This window comes from Mycteria americana, chromosome 14, assembly GCF_035582795.1.
Source record: "Mycteria americana isolate JAX WOST 10 ecotype Jacksonville Zoo and Gardens chromosome 14, USCA_MyAme_1.0, whole genome shotgun sequence".
Classification (NCBI taxonomy): domain Eukaryota; kingdom Metazoa; phylum Chordata; class Aves; order Ciconiiformes; family Ciconiidae; genus Mycteria; species Mycteria americana.
The window spans coordinates 15,409,033-15,428,577 of NC_134378.1; the positions used below are offsets into that span (position 1 = coordinate 15,409,033).

The 19,545-nt window shown below is 37.6% G+C and overlaps 1 protein-coding gene across 2 annotated transcripts in view; it reads right to left on the reverse strand.

The window, feature by feature from the left end:
* Positions 1-19,545, reverse strand: part of DIDO1 (death inducer-obliterator 1) — a 56,418-nt gene that overhangs the window by 23,812 nt on the left and 13,061 nt on the right. For both annotated transcript variants that reach the window (XM_075517446.1, XM_075517445.1), the window contains exons 2-7: positions 17,932-18,133; positions 15,692-15,802; positions 14,444-15,356; positions 13,802-14,120; positions 10,597-10,809; positions 9,581-9,806 (exon numbers count right to left, since the gene is read on the reverse strand). In XM_075517446.1, coding sequence (XP_075373561.1) covers positions 9,581-9,806; positions 10,597-10,809; positions 13,802-14,120; positions 14,444-15,356; positions 15,692-15,802; positions 17,932-18,028 — 1,879 coding nt within the window. In that variant the 5' untranslated portion in view covers positions 18,029-18,133. The remainder of the gene's footprint in view (positions 1-9,580; positions 9,807-10,596; positions 10,810-13,801; positions 14,121-14,443; positions 15,357-15,691; positions 15,803-17,931; positions 18,134-19,545) is intronic.

Below are 19,545 nucleotides of genomic sequence, written 5' to 3' on the forward strand. Positions count from 1 at the left end.
CCCACTAGATGTCAACAGATACAGAACCCCTCCCTTAAGGAAATTCCCCATGAAGCTAAGCCAAGTATTACAACATGCAGCTAAGAATGAAACTTCTCTAAGCAGTGGAGGACATAACTGCCACATTATCTACTGTTACAGACGAGCCTGTTGAAAGCCTGATGGTTACATATCCTTCACTTCTGTACATCTCAACATTGATGTTTCAGCATTGTAATGTGGCTGTTGAGACCCAATTCAGGAATTATTTCCAGCGCAGTGCTGTTTAATTTTGCGTGAAGGATTTGCGGGATCCACTCACATCATAATCCCTCACCTACACTGGGAGGCTGTGTTTTACACCACCAGCATGGAAATTATCCAAAGCAAACTTTGCTCCTCCTCTGATCTCTTAAAAATATTTCTGTATAGCATTCAAGCCTATGCTGGTTCTTCCCCTTTCCCTCCACCCAATCTTTCTTTGGAATAGTAGCTTTAGAAAGCCACTTCAAAAATACACCACCACCACCACCCCTAGTTTCTATTTAAGTTATCTCATTTGTGACAGTTATTTTGCTGGAGACATTATCTAGTTTTTCCAATTTTTAAATGCCTGAACAAATGTGCTATTACTTTTGTTTGTATAGTTTTAAAATTATCCAAATCACACTTTAAAGATCTTCAATTTTTTGCTCTAGTTGATGCTAAAAGTTTAGATGATGCTGTAGATAAACCATCCATAAGCAGTTACATTTGAAGAGCCTGTTTCATAACAAGTCTGTAAGGCTCAGATTTTTTTCTCTGAAAAAATCGGGGGGGGTGGGAACAAAAATAAAAAAAGGCATCACAACTACTACTACAGAACACCAAAAAGACTTTTGTGAAAAATGGCTTGCAGCCATGCAAGCTCATTGTTTGTTACATACCACTAATTATGAGAAGTTTCCCTACAGAATTAAAAATTTGGCATAAGGCTGTTCATACACCAGAACTATTGCCTCTGGTGTCTAATATTGTCTTAACGTTTCCCTGTGGCCTCCATCTACACTAAACCACTATTTCCCCTACCCCAGGATAAAATTCCTCATGGCAGTGTGTGAGGAGCACGGGCTGATGGCTGCGTCATCTTGTCCAGCTTGCACAGAACTTTCCACAGTGGGAGCACTGGCCCAAGGGAGCAGGACGTCAGCAACCCAGCGCTTCAGCAGGCACTGCCTTGCACACCGGCGAGCCTTTACAAGCCCACAGCGCGGAGGCTGCTGAAGCGTGTGTGGGTTCTACTGCTACTTTTCATGCTCCTCTGTCACTAAAATAGTGAGTTTTAGGAAAAAAATAAAAACCAACCCACAACTAACTTTCAAACGTATGCATAGCATACAAGCTTGTGTGGCACCAACACTAAGAAAGCTGGTAGTTAACATTTTTCTGTTAGAAAAAAAAATATTTCTGTAAAATTCCACAATATGAATAGTAAAACTACAGCTACTGGTGATCCACGTTTTAAAGTGGGTCATTTACTACATTGAGAAGGATTTTTATGTCCTTTTCAAAAAAACCTAAGTCATATTAGAGGGAGGAAAATTCACACTAGTGCAGCTTTGCAGTTGTTAAAAAGGCAAAAATATTTGTTAGAAGGTATTCTCCAACAGCCTGCATAAAGGCTGGCCATAGCCGAGTAATCGTGTATTTCGAGAATTCAGCCAATCTCTAAAGATCTGCAACAGCACTGGCCTTTACGATAGCTTAAACGCCTTACAGGAATGCAGGTGTGAAAAGGCCAACCAGAAGCAATAATCTATTTAGGAATTCACAAAAAACCCCAGCCAGCGTTTTGAGTGTCACTCAAAAATTGGCCTGTGAAATTGTACTGTGAAGTTCTGTATGGTCCTGCAGCTCCTTCTTGCTCAGATGCAGGTAGCTACACTATCCGTTTCTCTGTGCAGTCGTTCCAGCGTGCTGTAGCTGTCCAGTCTGAGTGTTACAAACAGCGAGGGGAGCCTGGTTTGGCACGTTATCACAGTAGAAAAGGACAGTCTCTTGGCTCAGAGAAGATGAAATCTCACCCCTACGTGCCAATATCTGAGAATTTAGGAACTGCATTTTCCCCTCTGTAAAACTGTTGAAACAGAGGATGGGCAAGATTTCTCAAATTTAAAACTGGTGTTGTTCCAACAGCTTCCGTTTGCCACTCAGCCTCACTATGCCCTAAATGGACTTGTTCGATGCAGCTGTAGTATGACTCCTTTCTGCATGACTCACGATAGAGATGATTTTAACAGAGCAGAATTTAAGCCAACCCCTCCACCCCAATGCAGTGGCCGATACCAAACTTTAATCCATGAGTTCTTCTGAAGTGAAACCTTTCAATGCATTATCCAACTTAAAAAATTGAACAAAATACATGGGTGAGCTGGTGCTTTAGATGTCAGTTATAAAGCCCTCTACAATGGGAAATTACTTACCAGTTACGAGACGTTCCTCAAGAGCAGCCTTTGCATAGTCACACTGCTGGGATGCATGCCTGACATCTCAAGAGCCTCAGAAACTTGTCGAAGAGTCAATCCTGTTAGGTGCCACTGAAGCACCCTCTTGTGGCACTGAACATTCAGTGCCCAAGGCTGTGACGGTGAGGTGTAGTTTGTAACCGCTTCAGTTCCAGGGCCGTTCAACTGTTGCTTTCCTGAAACCTGTTTTTTCTAGACTTTTTGTCATTTCCCTCAAAGATAGCTTAGCGTTAGTTCTAAATAATTCAGAAGTGTTGAACTATTCTTAAATAGGTTTCAGTGTTAGTTTTCACTGTTAATTGCCTACGGAACAACGTGTCTGCTTCCACTTTCAAGACCAAACCAAACTTTATTATCAAACACTAGTGTTGGAGGTGTGCCTCCTGCCCTGCTGTTTTTCTTCAAAAGCCTCTATCAGTTCTAATCTGCACCACAATGAGAAGCTCATAATTAAGCTGCCTGTGTGCCAAGCCTTTACATTCAGAGAGCTTTAAAGTTAACTAGTTTAGGAAACTCTGAGAGGAGGGCCTTTTCCATGGTGGTGATTTGTTTGCATTCAAGCCAACCCTGTAGCTATGCTCATGCAAATCTGTAGCTGAGACAGCAAACTTTGTTTAAATCTACATGAATTATAGCAGTTTCTCTCATCTACATTAGACGACTACATCTTCACAACTACACCACTCCTGAGTGAGAGAGGCACTATCTGCTGCAAAAAAAGGGCTCCTTATTTTCCAGACCATTTATGGATTGGTATCATCATTCCTTGCAGGGACAGGCCATCTTCAGGTTCCAAGTGCAGTACAGATCAGACACAGTGAATCATGAGCACTGAGATCAGTAGCAAAACTTGACTCCAAAGTGCAAGAGATCACCTCAAAAAGCCCCTTTTATTTGGGCATTAGCAGAGAAGACCTTTTTCACTAGCTATACAGTCAAGTGAGCAAGTTCAAAGAACTAAAATAATATTAGTAAAAGAAAGCAAAACAGCAATAGAGGGTGGTGAGTTTTTTTAATCAAACTTTCATCACTTTCAGTGTTGATGACAAGAGATAAACCACCCTAATATTCATAGTGCATCCATAAGTTGTACGAGGTTTCTGCCCCCCCAACCGCTCCTCTCAGCAATGGTTCCTTATACTGAAGCCAAGCACCCATGATGGCAAGAGTGCTGGCCTTCTGTCGTCCAAGCGCCTTGGGGGTGCTAGGTGCTTGAAAGGCAAAATAGGAAACATGCCAGCAGCAGGGACCAGCCTTCCTAACTTAAAGAGACACGGCAAAAATCTTCATGTGGCTGACAGCCACAGGACAGATGTAACATACCTTGTAGAGCAGAGAAGGGGAGCTCCAGTAGTTCACAGGCAGGAGATGATAATCGCTCCCCAAGGATCCCACTGCTCCTTTTAATTGGCTGGGTCCCAGGGGATGTTGGCTTCAGCAGCCACTGCTGGTCTGCCTCACTCCACAGCCAGGGTTCAGATCATGCACCAGCCCATGTGCCAGCACAGCCCCTGCCATTCTCATGATGCAAGTTCAGCACTGGAGCTGCGTTACACCAGCCACTCCTGGACTATAATCTTTCCAAAGCCAGACCTCCAAGATTAATTTCTCAGAAGTTCTGGCAGACTCATCTTAGGTATTCTTATTATTTGGTCTGTCAGCAGCCTTTCTGAAAACTCCTCTAGTTACAAAGGCTAGACCTACACATACAGCAACCACGTGTCCCAGAAAATTGCCAGTAACATAGAATAAGTAATTCTTTTTATTCCCCTGGTGCTACTCAATAGTTATGGCCTCTTAGTGTGGGTCTACATTGCAGAATAGAGCATTAAGCAAAGATACCTTAGTTTTCAAGAAGTTAATTCAGATGCCAGAAGTAATTTAGTTATAACAGTATGGAACTTGGCACAGGCTAGTTTATCCTATGGGGAAGCACTCACACCAAAACAAAGGCATCAAGTTTAACTACAATCAGTCCTTGCTGACAAACATACTTATGACTTAAGAACAGCTCCTCAGTTTAAGTAAATATTGTTAATAGTTAGTAGTTAAGTATTTTTTAATAGCTGAACCAACAGCAGTATATCCACATATGCTGCACTTAACTGAAGTCACAACTTAAGCTGGTACGATCTTGCCTGAAGAGAAGCATTAAATTGGCACCAGTCTGTGTGCAGACAAGGCCTTACTTTTTTCTTTTCACAAGGGTACTTACAGCTTCCTCCATCACTTCTACCTCCTGAGCCATAACCCTCTGTCTCGAGTGTACTACATCTTCCCCCTGCTCTCTTTATAGTGGTATATTTTCTTTCTTTCCTGCCTTCATACTGTTATTACAGAAACAAACAAAAAAAATGACACAAGGAAAAAACAGATAAATTATGTATGCTATAATCTAAGCATTTTGGTACGTGCATCACGTTTTCTGATGATGGGCTCCCAGTATTACTGTATTCCCTTTACAACGTCTCCATATTTTGTTAGAGGTGTATAGGAACAAAGCAGTCCAAGTGCCCTTTGCATCTGGGATCTTTAACTACACAAGCAAACACTATTCACCTTGTGAATAGGTCTTGGGTGTAGAAAAGTTTAGTTGCAGAAAAAGGGAAGAAAACTGAAAGGCGATAATAGAAGGAAATTTGTATCACCAGAGCCTGGGCTCTACAAAGCTGGCCGCCCACTTCCAGGAGGTGGCAGCCTAAGCTGTCTCTCCGTAATTCACTGCTGTAAAGCAGGAGAGGTACCACAAACATCGTGCTCTTCTCTTAATGAAACACTTCCCCTTTGAAGTACCACTCATTAACAAATTCTATGAAATACTGGTACCAAATAAGATATTATAATAGATAAACTCATACTATTTATCTGTCTACAGTTAAGTAAACAGAAGTTTAGCGCCTTGATGTGACAAAGAAGTGCTTTTTACTCAGGAAGTTCTACCAGAACAACAATAATAAGAAATACATTTAATGTTTATTTTTTAGCTAATAAGCCCTCTTCACTCTCCTGTGTGCTTAGTTACTTTTATCAATAAATGCAATTAAGATGTTTAAGTAGCACCTGAGTTGAGTACATTACTGGTTCATGTACTTTTAAGTCTAATAAGATAAGTCAGCTGAACTTCAACAAAGATTTGAAGCACTGACAAGTGCTTAGCACACTTATGACTGGGTAGTTTAAAAACTGGGATACGGCAAATGCCTCTATTCTTCCCCTCCTTTTGGATTCATTTTCTATTTTAAAACTGCTGATACATTTGCTGCTGACTTCTATTTGACAATTAACAACAAAAATATAGAAAAAAGTCTCTTTCAAGTGTTGTTCTATGAAGCAGAAAACCTGAGTCCAGGTGCTTCAGACATTACACTGATACTACTGATAAACCTTTGCATCAGCAAACTTCATGTTTGAAGTGTTCCTTTACCCCCTTTTTACAGGGCAGCAGTGAATATAATGGACAAATACTGTTACAAATGCAATACATGATATTAATTAGTGTAAAACTAAGTATAAAAGCTCCCAGCAGAGTCAAATAAGCAGTGGATGCAAACTGCTTTTGTGGTTACTTCTGGAAAAAATGTTATGCTATTTATATTATGCTGTTTAAAGCTTGTCCTCCTCCAGTGTAATTACAATAACAGGAAGCATTATTTTTAAAGATGTAAGTTAGTCTGCTAAAAAAACTGAAACATTTCAGAAATTGTTTTGGGTGGTGCTTCCCCACAAACACCTAGATGATCTTACTAGATAAATGAGTCTGTTTTGCTTTTGTTATGAATTTTACATCTCCTTTGGTATGATCTAAATATTGATAATTAACACTAGCTCACATGACAAATTCAGGATTTCTATCACAACTTGAATCTCTGAACAACAATGTTCCTCAATCTCAACAATCCATATACTTGTGTCAATGTGGAAGCTAGGATGACTTTTGAAATTCAATATAAAAGTTGACCACTGCATATTAAATTAATACCAATTTTCCTAACGAAATTAAAAGCAACACTTCTGAAAGGGAATGTGACGCATACCTAATTTCCTCTTACGTGTGCAGTTCAAACAGTGCCTGCAACTTTAAGTACTTGTACTTAATATTCACTAATCAAAGCAAGTTCAAGGTATTTCCCACTCTAGTTATTAAATTAATAAACAGGATTATTTTCACTGGGAACATCAAGATGTTCGACATCTTGCTCCATCAATCAAGCTCCAGATTTTGGTGTACAAAGTCACTTCCAAGTACAGCCCTAACTCATCCCAAAAAAGCTACCCCAAAAAATCAGGAAGTGAAGAAACATGAACTAATTGGGTAACAGGGAAAAGAGAAATCACTGCTCTGTATAACTGCATACTACTAGCACCAAATAGCCTTTTTTTTTTTTTAAATGCAAAACAGGTTGGGAGGAGAAAACGGGGCTTGGTGGCAGGGTTTAGATGCAAATATCCTATATGCCCCTATCACCCAATACATCTGTAAGAGCGGCTTCATTTTCTTCTTGCTACTACTAAATAAAACTACTGTCATATGTAACAACAACAAAATCTTGTATCTGACAAGTACAGAGTAACCGTATAAAGTAAATCCATGTCTGAATTATGATAAACTAATGGAAGGAGTTCTGAAGGATGATAAACTGACTGATGGAAAGAGTATTAGAGAGTAATTCTGCTAATCACGTTAACTTTCCTTAATTCCTAAAGGGCCTCGTGCACTGAAGTCACAAATAAGTATTTGCAGAACATGGCTTGAAGCTCTGGGAGAATGCAGGCTGTATTTTGAAACACTGTATATGGAAGAATCCCACCCTTAGCCTCCTGTAGGCGACCTTAAGTCCAAACATTAGACACTTAGATGTGTGAACTAGTCATCTTAAATGTCTTTCATAATCAATATTCAGAAATAAGCATTTCTAAACAGTGAGTCACTTTGTTCTAAGATTAGTGTCTAAAACAGATTATACGTTTTGTCCACTGAAGGTGTTTTTTGTGACAGACTAGCTCAAACTTAAACAGTTCTAACTTTTAGATACCTGAAGTGAGATAACTCTCACGAACTTCCATAATGCTGTAACTTCTATGTTTTGAACAGCATATAAAGATTTGTTAAATAAATAAAATCTTCTAGAATACTCTTAAAGATGATGCGATAGCAGCTTCTCAGGAAGCTTACGGATCAAACCCATCCAATCAAAAAGCAGGACAAATTTTTTCACAAATACACAATTTACCTGGGAATTCAGTAATGGCACAGAGCCTCCACATACTAGTACAACTTACCTTAAGAACAGCAATCTGAAGTTCTTCCTTGCACTTGATATGAGAGCTCTTCATCACACGAACTAGGTTGTTTTCTATTCATTATTAAAGTCTGGTATATACACATATTTTTGAACCAGTTTAACAACCTAGCTACAGGAATCCAATTTTCTACTGGAATTGGTTAAACCTGTATAACCTCCAGGGTGGTAAAACTTAAGAGCAACCCCCCTTAAAAAAAACCCCAAACTTGCTGCCTCAAAACCTGTATTCCTGTCTCCTAGAAAAAAAAAAAAAAAAAAAAAACACGTATAGCAATAAGGACACTTTAAGTGATATGGTTATGAGACAGAAAGTGTCATAAAAATTTGACATGTAAAATAAGCTCTTGTAGTTTCATTTACGTCCATCTCTCCTAATTTTAGTTATGTTTAAACCACTACTGTTTCTGACCAAAAAAAAAGCTACAGTTTCTTTAGAAGCAGCTTAAAAAATGCAAGTTTATCAAAATAGGTATCTTAAGAGTTCACTATAAAAAAGGCACAGGGCCCCAGTAACAAAATATGCAACAAAAATATGCAGGGAAAAATTATAACCATTTAAACATTTGATGTGGGTAAATAAAACTTAAATATACCTAGTAAGTCTACGATGTTCTATAATAATAAACAACAACTTAGGGTAGGTGGTGTTCCCTCAGTGTTTAAAAATTACATCTAAGAAATCTCACCTTAAAGTTAATTTATAAACTTATCAGTTACTTTACATATAATTTAAGTGTTTAATAACTAGGTTTATTTCTGAACATAAAATGTAAAACTGGCTAAAGCGTGGTTAAGCTGTGAGAATTGAACTTCTGAATTCATTAATGTTCAAGTGAGTAAACATTAGACACCAGGTCATGTGTTTTGTAAATGTGAAATGTAAGATTTCATCTGAAGTTCCACCACTGCATTATAAAACTACTTAGCTGGAGTGAATCAAAAAATGTCATTAGCAGAAAGACTTGTTCAGGCCACAAAGCAGTATTTACTTACCTTTATAAGAGTTACAAGGATGCTATTCAAAACCTGCAAAAATATGCAAGGCAATATCTCTGCCTAATATCCACTTAAGATGTGTTCTTGTGTGTGTGGATAATGTGTGAAGTATGAACATATAAATAGAAAGGAGTGGGGGGGAAAGAAGAGAAGAGTACTGCCTCCCCCCAAACTTAAAAGTAAAGAATGGTCCTTAAATTACTTCACGTAAGGAAGAAAAGCAGCAGGAAGAACTTGGATATACTTGACAGTTAAAAGCTGTCTGCAGAAGTGTAAAGTATCGTTGGATACCACGTTGAAGATTTCATTCTCGGCACTAGCACTGAAAATGCAAGACCTGAGAGACAGGTGCCAAATCTAAATTACAAAAATACAATTCAAATTAGTACAGTCAATTGCTGATTCGTGGTGCACACCGTGCAACCTTTTTGTAAAACTTAACACAAGTGTTATCAATACTTACCTTTTCTACATTAGAAACAGTTATTGTCTTTATGGGAAAAATTTAAAGCTTAATCATGTAGTTTTCATCCAGAAATCAGCTCGGTAGACTGATAGGCTCTTAATCACACAACTGTGATATGATACAAATGAAACTTCTAAAAGTGTCTCCCATTTGTGTGTATCTCTGTGTGTGAATCTTTGAAGGTGGAGAAAAGTAGTTTGGTGCCATATTAAGAAAAAAAAAAAAAACACCCAACCAAATCCTAAACTCCCTAGTCTTGCAGAGCCAAGAATGGATGGGTATTCAAAGAAAATGTAAATGATTATTCAGGAATATCCCTATGCGATACATACATTTGAACAACAGTGAAGATGAAATGGCAGCAGTCCTTTCAGGCTTTACAGCATTGTAATTATGATCGCTTGCCCAGGATGGTGTGCTGTTTTCTGCTGCTGGCTCTTTAGCAATAGGTTGAGTGTTTGCCTCAGTCTTGCCAGTTGTCAAAACAGTCTTCTTCACATTCACTTCTCTTTTCTCAGGAAATTGTCTCTTTTGGTTTGAAAGAGGCTTAATACCTGCCTGTACAGTTAAAAGAAGCTTGATTACTAATAGTTATCAAATATATTTTTAAAACAAGCAGAGACAGTCACATACATGTACACAAATTTCTTTTACAGTAAGCTCCTGTAAATACACTTGAAAGGATGTAATTTCACATTCAAGTCTATAAAGCAAAGGTAATATATACACTGTACCTTCAGGAAAAGAGAATGGCAAAGAAACCACCTCAAAACAACAGTATGTATCATGGGGGGGGGGGGGGGGGGGTGTTGAAAAACTACTGCCCATTTTATAGTGGTTTCAAAAGGGAAAGGAGAAGGCTTTGATTTCATCTTTTTGCTTCCCAAAGCATACATACAATGCAGTCACGTTAGTTCACAATTCACAGTAATTCCAAATTACTGCCCAAAACCCAGTAAGCTGGAGTTAAAGGTAAAATTAATTTGGAATTAAATTAAAATAAAAAAGGTGTATTGCTTATACTTTTTTTTAAAAGGTAAATTAATTTGGAATTAATTAAAATAATTTTTTTTTAAAAATTGTGCTGCCATCTCAAAGGCCTTTTCAAGAAACGATCTCTATCTAGAGGCAATTATTAAGATTTTTAAAAAGTGACAGGAAAACATTTTATTGTCAGAAGAATTAAATAATTATTTTACCACAGAAAAAGGCAAGAGAACAAACAAAAAAAATAGAAAGTTCCTCTTCAATGCAGGACTTGGCAACTTTATTTGTCTCGAAAAGGAGAGCACAGAAATAAGCCATCGTACTTCAGGACAACTGTTTTGGATCACGAACATTAGCTTACCTGCAGTTGAGATTTTGGCATGCCAGGTTTTTCAGATTTTGGTTTGATCTTCTCTTTAGGTTTTGGTTTTGCATCTTTGCCAGCACTTAAAAACTTCATAGTGGCTGCAGCATGTTTGAGAATGCAGTCCTTGCTGCAATACACAGAATCAGGCTGAGCCAAATTAAAACAGCCAGGACCAATGCACTTTGATGCACCAGGAGCTTCAATTACCTATAGATTGAAATGGAGTGAGTTCAAACTTCAAAGAGGAAACAACAGAAACAATATGTATAACATGAAGAAACGCTTACATATCATATGTGCAGACCGCAGCTATGACTGTTAGTGATTTGCACAACTGCCAGTGTGAAAACAACTTTCATTCATGATACAACAGAAACAACCCATACAAATGTAAGAATTTCACTCTTGTAACATGCTATTTTGAGAACATGTTGTATTTCCAAGTGGTTGATCTGCTAGCAGTGAACTAAGGGAGGCTGGTTTCCTAAATTTTCAGATCCCATAAGCATGCAAGTGCTTTTTTCTGATCCTCTATATCATGTGAGAAATCTCATTAATAATGCAGAACTGGTTTCTCAAGAGCAAGGTTTCTAAGACACATTTTACTTATCTATCACCATCAGCAGCTGTCCTCAACTATGCACACATGCAAAAAGAAATACTCAGCTATTCAGGTGTACAGATAATTCTTGCTCTAGAGGTTTACCAATTTTAATTTTTCAGGTCTCCAACTTACATAAAACACAACAATTCTCCTAGAGAACTTTGCCATAGGCTAATACTTCTTACACATTGAGAAGTCTGCATATGCAATCTGTATTTTCTTCTACCTCACAATTACTCTCCATTTATATCAAAATGTTATAGACTAAGCACTTCCTCTTCAAATGTTAAGATTTAGAAAATAGCACATTCCTTGAAAACAGAGTACATTAGGTCAAAGTCTAGAAATATCTGAATGCTCTTTAGGCTCCAACATATCACTTCTAGGTATTATGCCTTTAGTTTCACTCTTCTAGATTACTCATAAAAATGTTATCCAACTGACCTAACACTTGGAACTACTATAACTCTAGAGAGCTTCTCCCCTATCAATAAACTGCAATTTGTAATTACCAAAAGTAAGTTTTTCAGCAATATTTCCAGGAAAAAAAAAAAAAAAAAAATATTGCATAGTGTGTCTTATTTTTCCCCAATCAAAAGTCAGTAAGACAGCATTATCTGCTACAGTCTGATAAAACCTGGGTTTGGGAATTTTCCCATAAAAATTAAGCTTATGCCTTAGAATACTTTTCCATCATGTACACACTTAACTATGAAATACAAGAAAGAAGCATCAATTCATGCTCCCCAAGAAGCACCTCAAACTTCAGATTAACTGAGCTGTCATTTCTAATTAAGGACATTTACTCAGATGATGACAAAACTTTCAGTGTTGATGTCTGTACTCATGCAATTTCTAGAGTTTTAATCACAAACCCAAACTCCACAGCTATAGGTGCTTATGGACAGCAACAAAAAGGAATCTTTCTCAAAGTGCTCAGAATACTGGTGTAAGAGAACAGAAAAACCAAATAATGAGACTGTTCAGTCCCTGTACCACAGAGTGATTTCAGCACATCAACAGATGAGCTAGCCATGATCTTTTTGCCTGGAACGGGCAGGGAATTCTGCTGCAAGAGAGTGGTGCTTGTTTATACAAGCCATAGAGAGATCTTAACTGAGGTACGAGGGACAGCATGGGCTAAAACACAGATTTGACCATTTAGTTCTCTCGAAACTTGGTACCACCTGGCAAACACAAACAGAGCGTTCCATTCCATTTCCAAATGCCAAAAGAATACCTAAAATATTAGCAGTTCTTCCATAAGAGGCAACGAGTTAATGATACTTATGTTTTTCTTTCACTAAAGAAGAGAAGCCTAACGCGTTTAAGTAACTTGTTAGCATGCTAGTATCAAAGAGTAATTGGTGATACACAGAAGCAGAACCTAAAATTAATACTAACACTGTCAGTGAAACGCAGACCAACACCAACAGAACTGGACTCTCAAAAATGTTTTTGTGTGCAAAAAAGGAAAAAGTATTTGAAACTGTATTTGAAAAATACAGTTTTCTACACATTTATCTTAAAATAGTAAGTATTTCTATATTAAGCTCAAACTGTTCTAATCTATACATTAAGCTCACTATGCTGATATGGATAGCTCTGCTATTTAAATTGACTAGAAGTGGGGGGGTGTTCCATAAACATTTTGTAGAAAGTGTACTACAACAGAAAGATTCCTCCAGAAACACGCTTATACTCAAACTCATAATACTTATTCTAGGGATGATTTCAAAGTTTAAAGATTAGGCATCAAAGAACAAATTCATACAGAAAAAAAATATGAGTAGCTGTAGCATTCTAACAGCAAATACACTAAACATGCTCTTCAAGGCATAGTAAATAATGAAAATGTTGGCATTACTACAGTAGCTTAGGCAGTATAAAGACAACCACTGTAGCGTGAAGTTTTTAAATTTGTGTACATCAAGCTGAAGAAGCTTCTTTGCCTGTATTTTGAATTGGGCATGGAACTTGCTATTAAAAAATTTAAGTTTCTTCTGTATTTTATGCCAGAATTTGCAATAATTTGAAATATACGTTCTTACGTTAAAAAAGACAGTATAAAACAATTCTCTATATACTAATAACTTGAAGAAGCATCAGGACAAAAATCAGAACTTCAAAGACTAATTGGAAGTACATAGGAAGTACAGCTGGAATTAACTCCAAGAGACACTTGTTAATGTTAAGTAAAAGGTTTCACTATCACTGAAAATGTCCAAAATTGCTTGAGATTATTTCAAAGCTAGTATAAACCAGTCCAGAATTCTAATATTTTTATTAAAAGAACATATTATTTGACTTCCAAAACAGTATTTATAAAGGGCAGAAGAGCACATGTAGTGCGGTATTTCCTTACACCTACATAAAACTTTTAAATTCCCCACTTCAAAATAACACTTTCTTAGTTTTCGTTCCTGTACTGATAGAACTATGGATAACCTTCTACTAAACAGCAATATTTAGCAGGTTGTTCAGCTTCATATTTAGCTTTAAAAAAAACAAGTCAGATTTACAGCCCTACAAGCAAGCCATTGTCTCAATGTAATCAGTGAAACACAAAAAATAAGAAACAATTAAAATACTTACAGGTTGAAATATCTTTAGTTTTTTCTTCCCACTTGGATTTGCAGCTTTTTCAATCCTACCCTTGATTCCTTGGTCCTCAACAGATTTTTGTTCAATTGTTCCTATGCTTGTGAATTCTGTGCCATCCACATTTACTTGTCCCGCTTTAGCTTCCTGCTGGTCTATTTCGGAAACAGGCTCATCCTGTCCCTGTAGAATGGTGCAGTTTGGACAGATATAGTCCTCACCATTCTTTTCCAACAATCGCCCTCGAGCCTCAGAAATACCCACGCAGTCACCATGAAACCATTCCTCACATCTATCACAACAAATCATAAACCTGAAAAAAAAAAAAAAACCCCCAAGGAACAGTAAAACATTATGAAATGAAGAGACAATTAATGCTCAACAGATTATTTCAAGCAGCAGATCTTATGTACCTCGCTAAAGTACCAGTACACCGTTCTGCCTCACTATTCATTTCTGCATTCATTTGTTTATCCCCTCTTTTAAATATGTTATAAACTCCCCCCCAAACATCAAACAAACCCAACAGCTCATTTACATGTACTCAAAAAGTAAGTATTAGCATTTGGTTTAATTATTCATCACAGAAAAACTCCAACTACTTGCGCTGCATTTTTAGTTGAAACCTTTGCCTACCTGTTGTTATGAGGCTGACGACAAATACAGTACAGTGCATTTGGGTCATAAATCTCAGACTCGGGTTTGCTTTTGGGCAGTTCTTCAGGTTCTTCATCTGTGACCCCTTTTGCGCCAAGAGCAGGCTTTACCTCCTTCTGAACCTGAAGATCTTCCGTGTCTTCCTCAGACACAACCACCTGACTTGCAATCTCAGTGCTGTCTGCAGTCTCAGGCTCTTGTTTGGCAGGCAACTCAGACTCAACTTCTTTTTCAGACTGGACATCACCTGTTTCTGTAGGATCTTGTTCTGAACTTCTTTTCCTCAGGCGGTTCTGTATATCCTTCAGTGTCAGCTGCACAGGTTTCTGTTCAACACGTTTCTTTCTTAGTCGATTCTGCAGTTCCTTTAGAGTTAACCCATCACTATCACTATCAGAAGTATCATCTTCCTCTTCCTCCTCCTCCTCCTCCTCTTCTTCCTCTTCCTCTTTTGTGCGTCTGCTTTTAGAGCCTTTCTGATCCTTACTACTCCTAGTGCTAATCCTCCGAGTTGCAGGTTTTATATCTGGAGTGCTCTCAACACTATCTTCTGAAGCAGTTTCAGCATCTGTAGCTGGACAGGATGCTGGTTCACTTGAATCTTCCAAAGCAGTAGGAACACTTCTCCTTCCTCTGCGTCTCACTGTTGTAAGAAATTCTTCCACTCTTTCCGTTCGCTTTGGTTGCCGTCCACTACGCCTGAGGTTTAAGCTTTGCTGCTGCTGTTGTGGCTGTTGTTCACTAGAGTCCACATCAGGTTCTCCTGCACCTTCTCGCTTAGCAATTGTAGTCCTTCGAAACCCCCAGGTTTTCCTGAACTCTTTACTTGTAGGCTTGATAGTTTTTTGTTCCTCCTCATTGCTTTGGTCACCTTTCTCATCCAAAACTGATGCTAAAAACAAGGGAACAGTTATTAAACTGGTGGTGAAGGAAGATGTTTTTTCTTAGAAGTTTTTTTTTCAACATAGTATTATTTTCTTTGTGATATATATATATTATCTCCACCTCACTTTATGACCCTGAAAACAGATAAAATGCTTTCCTGTGAATGTAATACAACAGCAGTAGCAATTAAATACATCACTGAACACCATACCAACATAATCCAGCTGTTACAAACTCTTCTGTTATTCAAAAATATATGTATATACACATACATACACACATATATACACAACGGACAAATAAGCGTATTTTCTGCTCAATTTAAAAAGGAAGAAATCTTACCAGGAGAACTATTTTCCATGTTGTCAGTATTAGATTCAGATTCTAATGGCACTGGCTGTGAACTTACAGCTTGTTCCATAGCACGGACACCACTGTCCCCACCCTGAAACACTGAAGAGAAACATAAGGTTCAAAACTCAGATTCAAAAATATTCATAGCCTAAGTAATTATTAAGTATTCTAATGTAATCTCATTATGTTATTGTAACAAATACTTAACTTGAATTTCAAGCCACTAATAGTTACTGAATATCAACAAAAAGTTGACTGAATTCCTTCAAAGACAAACTACTAACCAAACCCATAAATATATGGGTTTGGACACAATACTGACATATTTTATTAAACAGCCTTAGGATTTCTGGTATTTCTCAAAAAAATCCTTTCATGGTATGAACCTATTCCCTGGGGTTTGTCTGGGGAAAAACCTATAAAAGTTCCACTCCTTACATGGACACAGGAACCACGCACGCACCAGCGTGAAAGACCACAGAGCAGAAAAAGGAGTCATCCAAACAGACAGTACAGACACAGTTACTGTTCTAAAGGTGAGGATGGTATTTTATATCAATAACATTTTCTGGTAGAAAGGACTGCTGATTACCTGCAGCAGGATAAGAAACAAGGCAGAAATGACAGCCAGTTTAAAGAAATTCAAAGCTACTGCTGTTTAGGTAATACAGAGTAGTCAAAGAATAATGAGGTTTTGGATTTTAAACAAAATGTAAAACCAGAGAAATACCCTAGTCTTCCTTGTTAAAATAAACTAAGTCTATCTTGCCTATTAAATAGTTTAGCTGCTATTTTTGTTTCAGAAACACTGGTGGGTATTCAGGATAAAGCAATGCACTTTCCCTTCATTATTTCTCTAACAAGGTTTATTGGATAGAAGAAATTATATGGAAAAGAACAAAATAAAAATCTTCTCAAACACCTCTCGGGGGGGGGGGGGGGGAATCTACGTTGAATGAAACTTGAGAAAGGCTGCTCCTTGCCATGGTTATTTACAAAAAGGTTTTCAGCCTGTATGACCTATGAGAAAGACAAGGGGGAGGGGGGGAAAAATCTGTGCTGACAACCAGGATCCCTTTTTCCTCAAAAGTCTTTTCCAGCATACTAGGAGACTCTCTTATTTGAGAAGACAGAAACAAATGAGAGAAATAAATATAAGATCTGAGACTGCATTTTGAGTAATTCAGGAATAACCTGGTTTGAACAAGTATTACAGTTAGTACTACATCATGGTGCAATTGTTAAATGAGTTGCATGCCATGTAAATGCTCTCCTAAATGAATGCAGAAACTATGTTCTGCAGTCACTGCAATTATATTGCTCATGTGAAACTATAATACGCAGTAGTAAATAGACCTCAATGAACTGGGTAAACAGAAACAGTACTTTAAAAACAACAACCAAGAAACACCCCCAACTCTCCCTCAAGAATGTTTCTGGAGTAGTTATATGGGTATTCCTGGCTCAAGAATTGCGCAGGTGAGCCAAAAGGGAACATTAACAGAATTCTTGCTGAAAGAATCAAAGGTATTTCTAACAGCTGTACATATTACAGCTACAAGTTTTCAGAGGCATCCTTTAGTAAGCTTCTCCCAATCTTGCAGCGTACACTGGTGATAAATGCCTCCTTATTTCATATACTGCACCAGTTTCATTACTGTTCTGCCTTATCAAGCATGACCTCTCTATAGTGCAACTCCTCTGCTTTCTAGTATTACATTTAACAATGTCACAACAGAAACGTAACTGTCAGTGCTATGGAAACAAACACCCATGCAGTTATGCTAAAAAAATTAACACTTAAGTTGGAACTTAAGAGTAATTTCAGTGAGATACTATAAATGTCACTGTAAAAGCAGCAGACTCCAGAACATCAATTTAAATAGTAACTGATTACTTTTAACATTACAGCCAGAATAGAAAGTGAATTTTAAGCCTGTAGTACACAGGTAAAAAGCTGAAACTGCTTCAATCCAAAAGGAAATTACATTAAGTTCCCCCATAAAAAAATCACTAACTATAATTTTTTAATTATTTTCACACCAGAAAGAGGCTGCAATGGAAGTAAGGGAACAAGTCAAAACAGTTAAAGTTTACATCTTTGTTTACCTTGGAAGGTGAAGAAATGTTAAAAGCTACAAGCAGAGGTAACCCAAATTCTGAGATTTAAATTCCAGATAAAATGTAAAGAAATAAGAGGTCTCTTCAATGTCCTCTGTAGGCTTTACCTGACACAGCATTAGAGGTTCGAATGGTTTCTCCCTGCAGAGCTGAACGAAAAGGAGAGCCAGAGGAGGGCAGCAAAGGGTCAGAGTCATTCAGCATTATCCTTCCACCACATGCTGAATTTCCTGATTCAGAAGTGCCGCACTGAACCTCTGAGTTGTCAGCAGGACCAAATGCTATCAATCCTCCTTTTCCTGCTGGCTCCTGGGGGAAAAAAAAGAAAGGAAACAAAATAAGGCACCGATACATTTATGAACTTATCTTACTATTGTATACATAAATTCGGAATTGTTTTGCCTCTGTTACATTATAAAGCAACTTCTGTTATTTTGCCTTTTTGAGAGTTTTCTACTTTGAGACACTGAAACAGGAATGAAAAGTCAAAGTAAAGCAATACCACCTCCACCACTTACCAACAGTTAAGACCTTTGAAATAAATACAAAATATGATTGTACTCTCATCAATTCATTTAGATCCCACTAAGACTTCCAGAATAGTAGCAAACTGTAACCAACAAGTCTATTCCATTTACAGTATTTAAACGTATTCTAAGAGTGAAATTTAATAAGCATATATTGTGCAATGAAAATGCAGAAATACTTTTAAACTTCATCAGCATGCCCAAGGTTACAGTAGGGAAGATTTACCAGTTTGTACTAAGTTTCATCACAGAAGACATCTGCAGCTTTGAGGATTTAAATCCAAGTGGCTACCTCAGTGGTTTTGCAAGGTGGGACAATAAAAATGTATAGTTGAGCTTCAGAATTAAGGAATATTCCTTATCACTGTCCCTTTCACTAATAAAGTTTTCAATATAGAAAATTTCAGAAGCTTTATTTCAAGGACAGCAGATTACATCAATAACGACACGTCTTCCCAAAAAATAACCCTTGGAAAATATTTCAAAATCACAAGGCATTCATTTAAATCATGTGAACTGTTTAGTCCAGGGGTCCCAATTCACATCCAGAATGGCAATCGAACATCAACACTGACTGCTTGCTTCCCAGCTCACGCGAGCTTGAAAATCAGTAGGAAATGCCTGCATTTAACCAAAGTAGTCTACCAAACTAGAATAACACTGGAAAAGAATTTGGGAGGAAAAGGAGGACCAGATGGACAGGACAGAAAAAGTCACTTTTGAACTGGCCTATAAAATAAATTAGTGAAGACAAAAGAACAATACTGGACACAGACTCTGCATGTCAGCATTCTGCAATTAAAGATGCAGGGGAACTGCCGCAGTAGGTGTAGGAAATAACTAAAACACTAATTCTTTCAAAGGAGTAAAAACTGATTGTTAACACTCCAGGTGGGGAGACATACCAATGTAGGAACAGATTAGATAATCCTTCATAGACATGCCAATACACAGTCTGACTTTTCTTTTTAAGAATACGTCACTTTTTTTTTTCCAAATCTCTCAAGCCCCCAACTCTTAAAGCATCTTTGCCATTTAGAAACACTTTCTACTTCCTAAGCAATGATCATCCCTAGGTGTTCTCCAATGCCATGTTACCATCCCAAAAATAAGGAGGGGGGAAAAGACAAACCCCTCCCCAAATCTGATTTTCATCAGTGGGTCACTTTATTATTTCATGAACAATAAATCTCA